The sequence below is a fragment of the Podarcis tiliguerta genome (assembly GCF_965153285.1).
Source record: "Podarcis tiliguerta genome assembly, chromosome: 14".
NCBI lineage: Eukaryota > Metazoa > Chordata > Lepidosauria > Squamata > Lacertidae > Podarcis > Podarcis tiliguerta.
In genome coordinates, this window is record NC_139547.1 from 44,765,609 (window position 1) to 44,782,067 (window position 16,459).

The following is a 16,459-nucleotide window of genomic DNA, read 5'->3' on the forward strand; positions in this document are numbered from 1 at the left end:
AATGGGAAGCAGCGGCATCTCTGTGAGGAGAAAGCGAGAGCGGCGTCCGAGGCCCCGCCTCCCATAGAGGCCCACGTCGCTCCCCGCCTCGTCCAATCAGCCGAAGCCGCGCTTGGAGGAGGCTCCCTCATTGTGGCGCCGCCAGGCGGCCTCCGAGCGGTAGAGGGCGCTGCGGGCGAGAGGAGCCGGGGGCCTTAGGCCGGAAAGGCACGCCAGAGGAAGGAAGCGCGGAGAGAGACGGAGAGGCAGAGAAAGGGGCCTGGCTCGTCGTGCCTCCGCCGCGCTGTCTTCGCCTCCTCAGCAGCAGCAGGAGCAGCTACACGGCCTCCTGGCCTGAGGGAGCAGGTGAGGCCCGCGCCCCGAGGCAAGGAGAGGCCTTCACCGCCCGGCAAGGCCTGCGAGGGAGCGGGATGGTGGCGCGGCTCCGCCTCCCGCCTCAGGCCGGGGCTGGGGGCGGGGAGGTGGACGAGGCTCATGAGGAGCCCCCTTGTTGCTCTTTGGGAAGGGAAAGGGGTGCCTGTGGCCCCAAGGAAAGGGGGGCGGAGGAGGAGACAGGCCTTTAATAATGTCCAGATTTGGGGGGGGGGACACGCTAAGGGCGGTCTAGAAATATAATAATAAATAATAGTAAATAGCGGCACAAGCCTTCCTGAGCCTGGATCTTGCCCTTCCGGAGGCGCGCGCGACGTGGTGCTCCTTGGTTTGACGGGTCAAGAAGAGGCTACGTCGCGGGAGGTGGTTTGGGGCAGGGAGCCGGGATGGTGCTCGGCATTCCCGCGCGGAAGCTCAAATGCGGGCGAGGCCGAAGAACCTCCCCGAAGTCCCGTTGGCACCTTGGAGGCGAGGGCAGATTGGTTTCCCGGGCGCGCGCCCTTGGTAGGTGTAGCGGGAGCTGTGGTTGCCGCCGATCCTCCTCTGCCTTGAAGATGCTAGGAGAGCGTCTGGTTGAATGAGATGCCCGCAAAGTTCTTCTGGTGGCTGGCGATGCCGAAAGGACATTTATTAAAAGGGGTGTACACGTGTGTGGAAGAACACTAGTGGAAGTTTGCAGGGCTGTTTGGCAGAAAGAGAAATGCTAGCCTACAGGCGCTTGTATGTTACTACTTCCATATGGAAGTGGTGTGAATAACAGCCCATGGAGGCTCTGGATCTTCAAGGAGGATGAACTTTTAGGTTGCCGAAACTTCCACCTAAGCTACTGGCATAAAAGAGAGCAGCGTAATAGTATTTGGTTGAATGCTTGAGTTTTCATCAGTAGTTCAAAACTGTTCGATTTAATAACGGGCACAGATACTTTTGAAGTTTCTGTATGGCTGCTCTCTCTTGTTGTGGCTTCCATTCCACCCCTCGTGTTTCTCCCACCAGTTCAGTTGTCATGATTTCATGGCCTAGAAAGGTAGCTGTGGCTTAAGTTGTGGGCAGATCTGAGATGTCTTGAGTCCCTTCCGTGGCATGGCTATATCTGCATTCCCCATTAGAAAGAAAGGTGTTAGCTGATGGTCCAATTCTTCTCATTTGTACTGTGCCTTTACTACTTGCTTGTTATTCTTTTGTCCTTGCTGATCCCATTTTCATTACCTTGTTACTGGAACCAATTCCCTCCTGTAAGATTAAATTGAAGAGAGATCTGTGTTCATGAGGACCCTTTGGGCTGTGGCACCCAAGTTTGAGCTCCGTGTCCTGTGAGACGCATCTGCCTCTCCACCCCACCTCCATTTGTTGTCATTTTGACAGTCAGTTAAAACCCAGTTCCATTGTTTGGAATCATTTAATTCCCTCTTGACTGGTTGGTACTTTGCTGCTGCAGGCTTGCTTTTGCTGCTCAGGTTCTGTTTATTTTTAGCATGTATGCAAACTTAACTCTTTTGTAATTGTAAATTTTTTGTTGCAACACTTCATGTACTGTTTGGCCTTCCTCTAAGGTTGATTAGGTTTCATTGGTGGCCCCACACATGGACTTCCATCCGCAAGTACTTAATTTTGCTGCCTTTCTCATAGGCTTTAAGCAGACCATAAATACTATTTTATTCCACCAAGCTTTTTTATCTGTTTTATTGCTGGCCTCTTCCATATAATTTTGCCCGACATGTTTCCTTATTCCATTGTTGCATTGCCTTAAATATGAGGTAGAAGTGAAATAAGTGTATTTATACTGCTATGTGGGCACCTTTTGGCAGCAAGGCAACTTATGAACGCCAGTAAATTAAGTAAAATGAGGCCAGCATACTTCATGTGCTCTGGATTGTCCATATGTTGACAACAAAAGCATACTGAATTGTATAGGAAGCAAAACTGAAATAGAAACTGCTTTAGAAATTGCCACACAATAAACTGAAGCTGTAAAAAATACTCTACTTTGCCCATCTGTCAGGCTTCTCCTTTAGCTCATTTTTGATGCTGTTCTCCATTAAAACTGAATATATGCAGAGGCAGACCTTTCATGGGATTATTAGATTATTTTCCTATCTCAAAATGAGTGCAGTATCTTGAATCTTCCTACTGTACCCCGAGGCAGGTTTGCTGTCTAGAACTCTCCAGTCAATTTTAAAATGGATATAATATATAAGAGAGACTTCTGTGTACCTCAAGCAGCTTATTCTGCCCTCGTGGGCTGAACTGTGGTGGTTTCAGCGTTAAACAGTATAAAATACAGTGGTGCCTCGCAAGACGAAAATAATACGTTCCGCGAGTCTCTTCGTCTAGCGGTTTTTTTGTCTTGCGAAGCAACCCCATTAGCGGATTAGCGCTATTAGCGGTTTAGCGGCTATTAAAGGCTTAAGGGATTAGCGGATTAGCTGCTAAAAGGCTATTAGCAGTTTAGTGCCTTAGAAAAAGGGGGTGGGGAGCGAAAAAAAATCGCAGGAACTCGCAAGACATTTTCGTCTTGTGAAGCAAGCCCATAGGAAATTCATTCTGCGAAGCACCTCCAAAACGGAAAACCCTTTCGTCTAGCGGGTTTTCCGTCTTGCGAGGCATTTGTCTTGCGGGGCACCACTGTAATGTCATTTGTCTGAACCACATGACAATACAAAAGCGTTTCTGCACTTTAAAAAAGAGCAGTATAAAATAGTGACTCTGAAGAAGTTTTTTGTGCTCTCACATTTTTCTCATAACAGTTTCAGTTTTATGTTGCAGCAATTGGAATTATTATTATTATTTGGTTTCTAGCCAAAAAAATATTAGAGCCTAGTGGCATTTTAGCAACTAACACATTTATTGTAATAATAAGTTTCTGTGGGCCAGAACTCGCTTCCACTGATGCATGAAGTGGTTTGCCTAACTGATTTCATACACCACAGCAGGGATGAGAAACCTGTTGGACTCCACCTCCCATCAGCCCCAGCCAGCAAAAGGCATTGTAGTCCTCTGTTTGGAGGAACACAGGTTTCCTGCCCCATGCACAACCAAAGCTACCTTTATTGGGACCTTGGAAATGTGAGAGGTTAGTTTGCCGCGAAGAGTGACATTTTAGAAGGTTGCCTAATTCAGTGTTGACACCAATTTACTGAGGGATAAAACGCAAAATTGGTACCTTCTGGTGCACCATTCTAACTTCTTTGCCCCTGCTCCTCTCTTGTGCTAATTTGGTAACAGGTTGCTTGCATCAAAACAGTCCCTTTGTCAGGCATAGTTCCTCTCTCTTGATAGTTAACAGGGTTATGCAGGGCCCCCCTTCTAAATTTGTTTTTGCAATAATGGAATAAAAAGTGACTTTTCTCAATGTGCTGGTTTCTGATACTCTTACGTTTCTTGGTGCTACTCTTTGTTGTGATTGTTTGCCTAGGAATTGTCAATGATTTTATAAGTACAAGCACAATAATTCTATACAGGGGATTGTAGCAGCCCATCTAGTGGCTGAGGGTCTGGTGTTTACTGTTGCCTGCCTTTCCATGAAGTCTCTCAGCATGAGGAATTGCAGTGCAATTCTAAGAAACAGCTCAGAATTCTTGTGATGTGTGCAGAAGAGCAGGTGTAGAATTTCTGAGTATTTACTAATCATTGCTAATTCAATCAATTGACAATGATGGCTCCATTTGGTAGAGACTGCTTTGGAAGTTAATTTGGAGCTGAGACTGCTGTCAATTCCTGACAAGTCAGTTCTTACCCTAAGCTTGAAAGTCAGAATTTCTATCCAAACCAGATATGTATAATTGCAGATAATTCTTTCTCTCCAAAATCAGTGTTTCTACCCCTTGCCCCCCCTTTAGCTGCCATAAAAAATCCCACACACACTTTTAAACCTGGCTCACCTATTTATTTTATTTTATGAAATGGATTTAAATGTTGTGGCTTTTAATTTTTTACTTATATTGCACATATTTTTAGAAACACATATATCCCCCTTCCTAAGATCTTCATACACCAACCAATTTAGAAACACTGCTTTATAGTGATTCATTCCATTGTGCTACTACTTATGGCTGCATTTCAGAAATATTTCATTGGCCCAGTTTTCATGTACACCAAATTTAATGGTTTGTTCTTTCCTTACTAACGGGGAGAGTCTGAATCTGCTGGGGACAGTTTACTGTTTCTACCTGTAGCTCCTCACTGAGATGTCTTTTTCCTTTTCCACCCCTCCAGGTACTACTGAAGAGCATGCTTGGGTAGAGGCAGTTGGGGTGCATTCTGAGTCTGCTTACTAATATAGTTTGTTTAGAATGAAACAAATCATAATCCCTGGTTTGATATAATGATAAGCCATGGATTGTGGGTTGTTTCTCTTGTGTACTTGTAAGGAGGAACAAAGAAACCAAAGTTGTCATTAACTTGGTTATATTGTGATGTGCAAGGAGACCATACCAATCTCTTGCTGATCATTCTGGAACTGTCTGCTATGTTGTTGCTTTCGTGCATTGCGGAAAAAATAATTACATGAGATTTAATTGATTTTTGTCCAACGGACAGTTCTGGAGCCTTTTTTAACCCAGTTTGGTTATCTGTATCTATGTGCTTTTGGGTGGTGTCATGTGTTAAGCCGAATTCCTTTTAAAAGTTATCTACTTACATTTTGTGAACACATAAGCTGTATTCAGATGTAAAGGTAAACCATGGTTTAGTGTCACAACAAGCCTAGGCTTTCTGCAGGGAGGAGGTTAACTGCGGTTGAACATATCTTCTGACTCCAAACTATGGTTAATGGATTTTATTTACAATGGTTTGAAGTTGCTTTTTTTCTTTTTTTCTTTTACTAATTGCAGTTAAACTAACCACAGGTCTTCGGAATTTGAGCAACATGGCAAACTGTGGTCATTCAGAAATTGCAGTGAAAGCTTCCACATTCCTTCTTGCAGCCGTGCCTGAAGAGGAAGGTGTGGGGGGAAGCACTTGAGCTTAGGAGAGAGGCTAGGCTAATTCCTGTAGTACCAAGCTTTGGTTTAGTGAACTAACCTATAGCCTGTATTTTTCAGAGATTAAAATTGTTCTTCTCGTCCATAAATTACTCCCAACAGCTTGATATACAAGCCAACGACCCGCTGTCATTTCTGTTGCAGAAGCTGCACGCTGAAGAATTGGGTGTTCATGATAACATGTCCAATGTTTCCGTGGATAGAAGCATCAGACTGCAGGAGATTAAGAAAGGGCTGCAGTTTATACAGTAAGACCTTGGTGACTGGAAACCTGTGTGGTGGATGGGTTATGTTTGGTTGGTTTAAATTAACATGATGCTTTAGGGGGAAAAAGGGGGGGTTGTCATATCAAACAATTAGCGAGCTTTGCCCTTTCAGAATAAACACATGAGCAGCGCAATGCTTGAAACTGGCTGTGTCCCATGTGCCTTTGAGAAGAATGTTCCTTGGGTTGCAATCACGTGCTCACTTAGTTGGGAGTAAACCTGTCGGACCCAGTGCGACTGAACTTCTGAGTAAAGATGCAGAGGATTGTGCTGTCTGTCTTGGTTTGTCCAGGCTCAGCAGTAGCACTGTAGGCAGTATCATGTTTTCATCTCCTTTTCGTGTGTTTTTTTTTTGGGGGGGGGATTTGGGTGTAAAGAAATTAAAATTCTCAAGTACAAATGTAGTTTTCTGCATGTGCAGAGGGATGCGGAAAAGCCTTTTCCACAAGCTCAAGGGGGCCCTCCCAGCTTGTCTTAAATTGTGTGCCCCTCTCAGAGAGACATGCTCCCCCTTCAGCCAGGGCAGCAGCTAATGCACCGGAGCATGTTACTAAAGAGCATCTCTGCTTTGAGGAAAGCTCCCTTTCAGTCTTTTTCAACGTTATCCCTATGATCAGGGTTATTGAAGCCGTATGCAGTTCTCAAGCAGCCACTGAGGTCAGTTCCTGATGCTTCATTCAATATATGATAGGGATGAAAATCCACAGTTGAGGTCTTGAGATTTGGCAACTCAGGCCTCTGAGTCTTGCTGCTTTTGTCCTCTTTCTTCTCTTTTTCTCTGAAACACATTCTAAAATAGTTTGATGATCTAACATAGGTGTGACCCTTCGGATGTTGCTTAACTACATTTTCTATCATCCCTAGGCATTGGCCATGCTTGTGGGGAATGATGAGAGTTGTAGTTCAGCAGTATCTGAACCTACCTGGACCCTGCAATCATCATTCAAAGTCCTTCTTCATGTGCCTCCTCCATAAGAGGTCCGGAGGGTGGCAACATGAGAACGGGCCTTTTCTGCAGTGACTTCCCGTTTGTGGAATGCTCTCCCCAAGGGGACTTACCCGACCGTTACCGTATTTTTCACTCTATAAGACGCACCTAGTTTTTGGAGGAAGAAAACAAGAAAAAAAATATTCTGAACCCCAGAAGCCAGAACAGCGCAGCACTCCCTCTCGCTGTTCTGGCTTCTGGGATAGCTGCACAGCCTCTTGAGGGCAGTGGGATGAAGGCTCCCCGCTGCCCTGAAGAGGCTGCGTGAGGCTAAGCCAGAAGCTAGAACAGCGAGAGGGAGCGCTGCACAGCGATCCCTCTCGCTGTTCTGGCTTCTGGGATAGCTGCGTAGCCTGCATTCGCTCCGTAAGACGCACACACATCTCCACTTACTTTTTAGGAGGGAAAAAGTGAGTCTTATAGAATGAAAAATACGGTACATATGTAAGTAGTTTACATATGTACCGTATTTTTCATTCTATAAGACTATCTTTAGGCACCAGGCAAAGACATCCATGTTCCCCCAGGCCTTTGGCTAATTAAACAATCTATGGCCTTTTCAACTCTGTGTGTGTGTGAGGATATTGTTTTTGGTTGTTATTGTGGTATGTATTTTTGTGTTTTTACATTGTAAACCATGCTGTGATCTTCAGAGGAAGGGCAGTGTAGAATTTTAATTAATTAATTACTAATGATATTCTGGAGGGCCACAGGTTCTCCACGTCTGATTTAACATAAAATACTTGTGTGTGTACGTAAATATTTTATTTTCAAGTGTCAAGAACACTTCACGTACATTACCTTAGTAGCCCTTTCCACAATAGTGTCCATAGGCAGGACACTATTATTGGGTGTAAGCCCTCAGGCCAAGAGGATAGTGTTTTGCTTAAGAGTGCATGGCTGAGATGAGATCTGCAATGGGCATTTCCTGGCTTGTAGGTCACACTCTTAGCCAGTAGTCTTAACTCTGGGCTGAATGATTTCTGCAGCATTTTTGAGCTATGCAGAGCTTTCCAGGCCTTGTCGTCCAAAGCAGATGCTGCACTTAAAGGTACTTTTAAAAAATAGTCCGCTGCTCTTCAGGACCCAGTTTGCCACTGGCAAGAACTTATGTGACTGTTGCAGTGGATTCCAGAGTGTAGCTAATTGGTTGCATTTTAAAAGCTCCACAGTCTTCTGATCCATTAGCCTAACTGATCAATTGAGGGATAAACTCTGGACTCTGCAGATTGCAGAAAACTGAGCCCAGTAGAGGATTTAAGTTGCAGAGACTAGAAAGTCAGTTGATGAGAAATACATTACCTTTAAGAATGGAAACATTTATGTATTACTATTCCTATATCTGACTGGCAAGTTTTTTGGATGTGTAAACCTCTCTTTGAATAAGACTTGGGTAAGATCTGACTCTCTGTTTGTGTTTTACTCTTCCCTCCCCCCCAGGTCTACTTTACCTTACCCAGGGACTCAAGAACAATATGAGGTAATGGTGTTCTTTTATGAACTTCACTACCAGAGACATAGGGGACTTTGCAGTGGGTGGGAGTCATTACTTTCTTTGGACTTGTAAAACGTGATTTAGATCCTTCCTTTATTGTTTGGTCATGCTTGGTGAAAAACATCACTATTCCAGTTTGATGTGAGGCAGCTCACTGAGAGAGATGTAATCCAGAACACGACGGTGAGGATAGCAATATACCTCTTTCTGTGATGTAGAAAATAGGCAACAAATGTCAAAGGTTTGGTGTATTGCTCTGCTCACCACTGCAGGGAATTTGGCCTTGTTCTGCAAAAGGTTCCCTTCCTCTAGTGTATTGCCTTTCTTCTGTCCTAGAACCTGAAGTCACGTCTCCTAAACCAGCAGTAGGCAACCTAAGACCCATGGGCCACAAGTGGCCCGCGGGGGTCATTTAACCGGCCCCTGAGCCACCCCCGAACTGAGCTGCCCGCTCGACGAGTCCCTGCGCTCTGCGTTAAACCGGTGCAGCGCAGTGTGGGGACTCACTTCTGCAGTGCCGGGAACAGGGTCTGCGCATGCGCAGACGCCAGAAATCGCAGCCGTGTGTGCTCATGCGCATGCGTGATCCTGCCCATGGAGGGATCTCCGCTGGAGTGAACCGGCCCAGGCAAGGTAAACCTTGCTGACCCCTGTCCTAAACCATGGGAGAGGCCCTGAGCCTGTGCCTGTGCTGTTGTTTTTACCTTTTTAATCTCCTGGTATTTTTTTGCTCGGCTGCTTTGTCAGCAGTTCCTGCTAAGGGACTTCAGTCGTAATTGCATCAGAAGGGGCTGGTAAACAGCTGGTGCTGCTTGGAAAAAAAAGACAGCTAGTCCCACTTTAGAAGGTGACTATTGCATTTTCGAACATATGAATCTGCCTAGGAGCACGTAACACAGAATTGTGAAATGTTCTCTTTGCAGAGGCGTGTCTATCATCTTTATTCTACAGCTTCTGATGAAGACGCACCTCTTTACCCTCACCTTTGATAGTTAAGGTGTTTTGTTTTGGGGAACCAACCTCCCTTGTATAATCTGTATAATTTTGTCTTGTTTTTGTTTGGAATTGTCTTGCTTATTTTTTTTATAATTTTATTATTGTACTGTTGTAACCTGCCCTTGGGACCTCACAGTGCAGGGTGGGTAAGAAATCTAATAAATTCATTTTCTTTTTTTAAATGTGTTTCAGATATTTATACGAGAGCTTGTTAAAAATCTGTTTAACGAAGGGAACGATGAGTACCGTGAAGGCAAGTGGGAGGGATCGCTGAACCACTACTCAGAAGCCTTAAACATAGCAGATTATGCCAATTCTGAAGGGATTCACATTTCTGACGAAATATTAGAGAAGCTGCATGTTAATCGCATAGCATGTTATTCAAAGAAGGTGAGTGGTGTGTGAACACCAGAAGAGTGGAAAAGGATTTTTTATTATTATTAATAAGTGCTGTATTAAGAAACTGGGCAGATGTTTCCAAGCCTGAACAAGAGCTGAATTTCCTTTCTGAGAAGCTATTGAGGGATGGTTGTTCAGCAGCTTAAGGAACCCCTTGTCACAGAGGCTTAAAATTTTTTTTTGCATCTAGTTTAACCTATCGGGGACCACGTGGTACCTCTCAGGGAGCTGGATTTTAATTTATGATCCAGCCCAGGAATAAAGCTTTGATGCTGAAAGCTGTCAGATTCTTGCTTCATGCTTAACTGCTAAGTGATGGAGGTGGAAAGCTTAGCTGGGGTTTCACAACATGAAATACCACTTATCTTTTTGTGATCAGAAGAACTCAGAGATCCAGCATTTCTGTGGTTCATTTCCCGCCCTGGTCTTCTACATGTTGCCACCCTATGCACCACCTAAAACAGGTGTGGGGAACCATTGGTCCTCCAGATGTTCTCAAACTACAACTCCCATCACTCTTGGCCATTGGCTGATGGGAGTTGAGTTCAGCATCACCCAGAGAGCCAGAGGTTCCCCAGCCCTGGTCTAGAAAATAGTATGCGCTATATTAAGTGTGTTTCTCTTCTCTCCCTGCAACGCCGCCCCAGATGCAATTGCATTCCTTCAGTCCTCAATTCTAGTAGTGAATCTAAGCCTGTTTGTTTGTTGCAGGGCTTGCATGATAAAGTTTTGGAAGATTGTGGGATAGTTTTAAAACTGAACGAAAACAATTTCAGAGCTCTCTACCGGAAATCTAAAGCCTTAAAAGAATTGGGAAGATACAAGGAGGCCTATGATGCAGTTGCTAAGTGCTCTCTCGCAGTGCCGCAAGTAAGCAGATCATGTACTGTGTTGGCAAATGAAATGGCATTCAATGGTCATTGCCTGTGTTTGTGGGAACAATGCGCAGTGGAATATTTTTCCTGGGTGTTGCCCTGCTAGGGAAGCTTGGGAGTTTGTTCATAGACTTTTAGCGTAGCAGTAATCCAGTAAGTATGGCTGGCCATCAAGCACCTCACACTTAGCTTTTGGTGAGTGTATGATGCCATGTGATTCCCGCCCCCCTGTAGAATCTTGAAAAAGAGGTTGCAGGCAAAGTCTTGATCACGTGCTAGTGAGTAAGGGTGGGGGTATTTATGGGTTACACTGCTGCATGAAAAACTTGAGAACCTTTCTATGCAGAAGTTCCTTAGATTGGATTATCTTTTTTCTAAAAACAGGACGAAAGTGTAATAAAATTAACCCAAGAACTTGCTCAGAAACTTGGATTAAAAATAAGAAAAGCCTACGTTAGAGCAAAAGTAAGTAGAAGCATTTTTTACATACTGGTTTTGTAAGCGTTCTCTTCTGTGTTGGTTATTTATGATGGTTTGCTTAATTGCAGCCTTCCCCAAACCCTGTTTCTGGAGAAGTATCAAGTAAGGTAAGGTATTGTGCCTTCCATGTGTGAAGTGAGTTCTTTTGCTGGAATTCATTTTCCTGTCCGTACATTGAAAATGTGACTCTTAAAAAGAGATATATGATTCCCCTTAATCTTACAAGTATTTGGGTTAGAGCCAACGCTGTTGAACAGTGCAAAAATGATTTTGATGTAAGCTTTGATTTGGTGTAAGCATGCAGAGTAAGTGGCCTTTGGGTTCCTAGTAGCCTGTGTGCTTGCGTTTTTAAAAGAAAAATGCCTGCCTGAGGCATTTGCTGTGCAAACATCCTGATGACAGATATTTTGCTTGCTTGCAGAGTTCAAATACTTCTATAGAAGATATTGAATCAGGTGAGGCTTCCTGGATTTAAAGGGGAATGTTATATAAAAGTTCTGCTTTCAACGTGGTCAGATTTCATTTCAGACAGCTCTCGGGAGCTGTGTCCTGCCTGCTTTTTGGGGAATCTCCATGGCAGTTAGCCTTGCGTTTTCCACTGTGAGGGAGAAACCCTTACATCCCCCCAGCTTGTAGATTGCTGATACATTGTCTTCCAGATAGGCAAGCAGATTGCTGCCAATCCCCTGATGATTGGCTGAAATATACGAGACGTTATCTGTCTCTGAATGCACCTGCCAAATGCATGGGCTCCCTGTGGATGTGTTCCTTGAGATGTTCCCCCTTGCAGTTCAACATGTGTTGCTCAAATGTCCGCGTTCTCTCAAGCGCTAGCCAAGCTTGCCCTGGCAGCCTGGCCACCTAAACAATATGGGCCTTGCCTCTGTTCTGGGGGAAGACATTCACATGCTGCACTTCTTTCCCATTCATAAAAAGTCACCCTCTTTTCCTCTTTTAGGGCCTTGGAAATTAGTCCCTAGCTGAGGCAGAGGGGTTCAGAAGAGTTTTGCAATTTAAGCTCTGTGTGTGCTTGATGATTGCCAGTGTTTTCCACGAATGGTTGAAAATTGGCATGACAAGTGGGGTGTACAGACTCCTGGGTCACTTTGACTGTTGCTGGGGGCAGAGAGAGAAGCAGCCTGGGGTCAGACTGGCCTTTAGTCCACAGGGCAGGGCCATGTCATGAGGGTTCAGGAAGGAGGCGGTAGCAATGGTGTCTTGTGCCCATTAGCTATGGCAGAAGGCAGGGAGGAAAACATTAGGTGGAGCCAGAGTTAATGACAGGCAGAGCCAGTTAATTTTAGCTTTGCCCTTCCCCCTTAGTACTACCAGGGCAACACTGAGACTAATGAGGAGGAAGCTGAAAGTCAGCACCCCCCATGGATTCTTCATCGAAGGCATACAGGAGAGGGCAGGTTGAGGTTGGTGGGACAGTGACCCATTTGCTCTCATGAACCAGCTTCCATTGGTAGACAGCTTCCAAAGCTTCTTTTTTATTTCTGTGCCTCCTTTGGGAGGTTTGCCTCCATCCCTGAGAATCCCTGTTCTAAGATGCCTCTCTTCCCCGATCGAAATCTGTTTCAGATTTTTCCAATTGGAAGGAAAAGATTCTTTCTTCCTCCTCCTCCCCTTCCAGTTTTACACCTGAAGTTTCAAGCGATCTGTCTCCATTGCCAATGGCGTCTCTGATCACCCTTCCAGCCGAGAAGAGTTCACTCGCTGCCACCTCGCTGGCAAATGGAGGATCTTTCATTGTACCTGAAGTCTGTTTAGACTGCATGGATGGAGATGATATAATTGGAGATGAGCTAGATGAGTTGCTTGATTCCGTTTCTGATTCTGGGGAAAGTGTCATGGTGAGTCGGCTTCCATTTATTCTTATAAAAACAACAGAAGGAACAGGGTGTTATACGCATGTGTTGCAGCCTTAAATTGTGATACCTTCAGACTGATGTGCCTCTAAGTGTGTCAGTAGAGCAAGGCGTTCGGTATTAAAAATGACTTAAGCTTAAGTATTAATCTCACTGTATTTTGAGGCTGCTTTGTACAAAGATACAGTGTTTTAAAGCACATTTTAAAGAAGCGCTGCTGACTCCACCTATTCCTATTGCTTCTCTTGCCATTTATTGAAGCATGAATTCATAAATACTTGCAAGTTTAGGACCCTGGGTAGCAATATTAGTCTTGCAAGATTTCAAGGTCTGGACTTGCATGCCTCTTCGCATTGGTCTGTTGGAGTCGGTCTGCATTTCAATTTTGCCACAGGGCATTCCCTCCTTGAAATGACCTTAAATGTAATCGTACTGCTGGATGATCTAGCCCAGAATTGTCTGCTCTAACTGGCAGCAGCTCTCTGGGGTCACAGATCTTTTATAGAATATGCTATTTGGACTCTTCTAAGCAGATGATTTCAGGGATGTATCCTTTGTCACTGTGGGGAAGTGAAGAGTTCTACCACCTACCCTGGATATGGGCGCTCTGCCCAGTGATATCATGAACAGGAACTCAAGTTGGTGCCACTCCTGTTGTGAACTTCCTCACTCCCAGCCATGGCAGCCAGCAGATGCCAATTCCCACAATGAAAATAATTCCATGTATAGACCAGCTCTAGCACTACTTCAACAGAGAAGGCTTAAAACAAAAACCAGATCACTAAAAGTGAAAGATCGATTAACTGCATTTAGTAGCAAATAACTTTCTTCTCTCTTCCTAGCCCAGCACGGTTGTCCGAGGAGCCATCCCAACAGCCACCATGGCTCCCAGCATACCTTTCTCTACCCCTTTGCTCGGGACATTGTCAGTCGGGCCTGGATTTGTTCCTGCCGCCTCTTTTTCAGAAATGTATTCCCAGCCTTTGGTTTCTGGCCTGGACAGCTTTTGTTCCTCTTTAACTACTTTCTCAATCAGTGATTCCAAAAGAGGTAAGGCTAGGCTTAATTCACCAAACCCTGTTAGGTGAAGCCTGTATGATCTAAGCAGCCTTTGTCTTACTAAGAAATAGTAGAACACAGTGCCGTGGGGCTCATTGGACCCAGTGTTCATAATTTCTGATATAGCAGAATGCTTTGCAATCTCTGCTTCCTAACAGAATTGTGAATTAGTTCACCGTTGTTGCCATTTTGGATTGGGAGCAGAGGAATATTGCCTTTTACTGAGTTAGAGCATTGGCCCATCTAGCTCTGTATTCTCTACCCTGACTGGCAGCAGCTCAGGTTGAGGTCTCTCCCAGCCCTCCCTGGAGATGCCAGGGATTGAAACCCAGGACCTTCTGCATGCTAGGCAGATGCTTCACCACTTAGTTACAATTTTTCCTATTAAAGAAACTAAAGTTAAAAGATGGCGGCTTCCATGTAAGGGGCCTCATACTTTTGCATGGAGGTAGCTGCTGACCTCAGTGCTTCTTAAACTTCTGATAGCCTCTGTGAACTTGGAAGGACATCCTGTAATAGGTAGAGTAATTCGACAGGATACCCTTACATCTCCAAGGAGAAGGAATGCTTGCAGTAATTTCTGTTTTCTGTTTCTCTTCCCACTCTCAATGTTACTGTTGGAATCAACGACAGGGACACACACACACACACACACACACACACACACACCTACCTACACCTCGGTTTACTTACCCAGAACAATGAGTGGGCATCTTACTTGCAACTGCAGGAGAGCCTAAGGAATATCTCTCCCATTGTCCGGCCTTCCCCTGTACCTAATCATGGAGGGGACTGTCGTTTCTGAGCAGTGGCAAGTCTTCCATACTCCTCTCATTCCTGTTTGCTGCAGCACAATATACTATCCCGGTATCGGCTGAGAGGTGGGGCTCGTCCTCTCTGTAATGGTTTGGAGCAGAGCGGCCTAATTCTCCAAGGCACAGTTTGCCCCCTTGTAGCACACTAATTTGGGGGTCTCCTTGCCAAGACACTTGGTTGAGTTGGCGGGGTTCTGTGCAAGGATGAAGCATGTCTGCTTCATCTGACGGATTGGCATTGCCCTTTGCACTTCCCCTAGCTGTGAAACGTGTGCCCAAACTGTGACTTTCTTGGTCCCAACAGATATACCCAATTCTGTTCCTAGAGATGTCACGTCAGCGTTAAACAGTAATTCTCCGCTTCGACTTGTAAGTACCTTTACAAACTTTTCTAAATGCTTTGCAGTTCCAACATTCATCCATTTGAGTCACTGGCTTGTTTGTTCTCCTTTTAGCAAATGAGCTTGAGACCATGGGGACCTGGGTTCAAATTCCCACTTAGACTCAAAACTCACTGGGTGGCCTTGAGCCAACTGCTTTCTCTCAGCGGGGAGAGCCATGTGCACTGCCCTGAGCTTCTTGGAGGGTCGTTGGGATAAAAATGTGGTGACAATGAGGATGATGGAATGCTTTTAAAAAAAAACAGTTTTGTTCCTTCTGGCAGATGAATGGGCCTACAAGTTTGTTTGGGTCCGAGAACTACATTGGGATTTCCAGCCCGGGTCGAAATGACTATTCTAGCGTGTTTGGCAGCGGACCCCCTAGTATACCTGTGTCGACAACGCCCTCCCTAGTTGCAAGAAATCCCCTGGAAAACACACATGAGCTAAGACAGGCCTGCCAGTCATGCTTTATCAAAAAGGGTAAGGAGCAAAAGCAGTTGATGACTTAACTGGGGGGGGGGGGGGGGGGGAGAGCTGAAGCGACCATAGCAGGAGTCTGTGTCAATGCTTTTCTGCTTCTCTTGACTAGGATGAGGACTAAAATACTTGATAGATGGACAAGGGCTTGCAACTGTTTCCATCACCTTAGCTTACCTTTTTATTGCTTGTTTGGATCCTAAAAAGCATCCTTAAAATACTTGCTGTGAACAGACAATATAATTTAACCACTTCTGTGCAATGGCGACCCTGAAGAGCATCACTTTTTACTTTCATAATGTATGCCAGCCTTCTCCACCCTTCAGATGTGGTTGGGATACAGCTCCCATTACACTGCTGACTTGAGCTGATGGGAGTTGTAGTCCAACAACATCTGTAGTCCAACAACATCTGCAGGTGAAAGCCAATTTATACTGTGCACCTTCGTCATAAGTTTATGTTCTCAGTTTGACTAACAGAGTAGCCCTAAACAAAAAAAGTACAAATTTAAAATTTTCTTCAATCAGACTAGGCTACTTTGGTCAGAGTGAATTAAATTTGGTTTATGATACTTGTCATAATTGTTATGAATAATAATCATTCTTTGGTTTGAAATAATTGGTAATCTTATAACCATTCTGCAAAAAGCTCTAGTCTAAACATTTTCAAGATGCTGATGGTGCCTAAGAATTTTACCTTCTCTTATGAATCAGTAGTGCAACATGTTCTTTTTTATGCTTACTTGTGTTGTTTTTTTTATATCTCAGTCTGATGGATTAGTAGTCAAGATCCTCAGGATTTGACACTTCCTCCACTTGGACACAGCAGTTCCTTCCCTCCTGTCTTGGTGTTGGGCAAACTGTAGTTTGCTGCCCTCAGTCTATTGTTTGAAAGAGGGATTTCTGTGCCAAAGAGGGAAATTTTTGAATCGAGGAGGATGAGATCCCAAAGCTCTTGACAGCTCATGCATGTTTAATGCTAAACCCTGGCTTGACATGGTGTCC

The 16,459-nt window shown here is 44.7% G+C and overlaps 2 protein-coding genes across 4 annotated transcripts in view; one reads left to right on the forward strand and one right to left on the reverse strand.

Annotated features, from left to right (window-relative positions):
- The window catches only part of CIITA (class II major histocompatibility complex transactivator), a 1,021,617-nt gene that overhangs the window by 337,540 nt on the left and 667,618 nt on the right, over positions 1-16,459 (reverse strand). The window lies entirely within an intron of this gene.
- The window catches only part of ZC3H7A (zinc finger CCCH-type containing 7A), a 29,500-nt gene continuing 13,284 nt past the window's right edge, over positions 244-16,459 (forward strand). The window contains exons 1-12 of one of the 2 annotated variants that reach the window (XM_083413390.1): positions 244-345; positions 5,496-5,599; positions 8,046-8,085; positions 9,289-9,486; positions 10,207-10,365; positions 10,755-10,835; positions 10,919-10,957; positions 11,272-11,305; positions 12,435-12,706; positions 13,564-13,771; positions 14,900-14,964; positions 15,260-15,458. In XM_083413390.1, coding sequence (XP_083269516.1) covers positions 5,532-5,599; positions 8,046-8,085; positions 9,289-9,486; positions 10,207-10,365; positions 10,755-10,835; positions 10,919-10,957; positions 11,272-11,305; positions 12,435-12,706; positions 13,564-13,771; positions 14,900-14,964; positions 15,260-15,458 — 1,363 coding nt within the window. In that variant the 5' untranslated portion in view covers positions 244-345; positions 5,496-5,531. The remainder of the gene's footprint in view (positions 346-5,495; positions 5,600-8,045; positions 8,086-9,288; positions 9,487-10,206; positions 10,366-10,754; positions 10,836-10,918; positions 10,958-11,271; positions 11,306-12,434; positions 12,707-13,563; positions 13,772-14,899; positions 14,965-15,259; positions 15,459-16,459) is intronic. The other variant, XM_083413391.1, reaches the window with a different exon arrangement.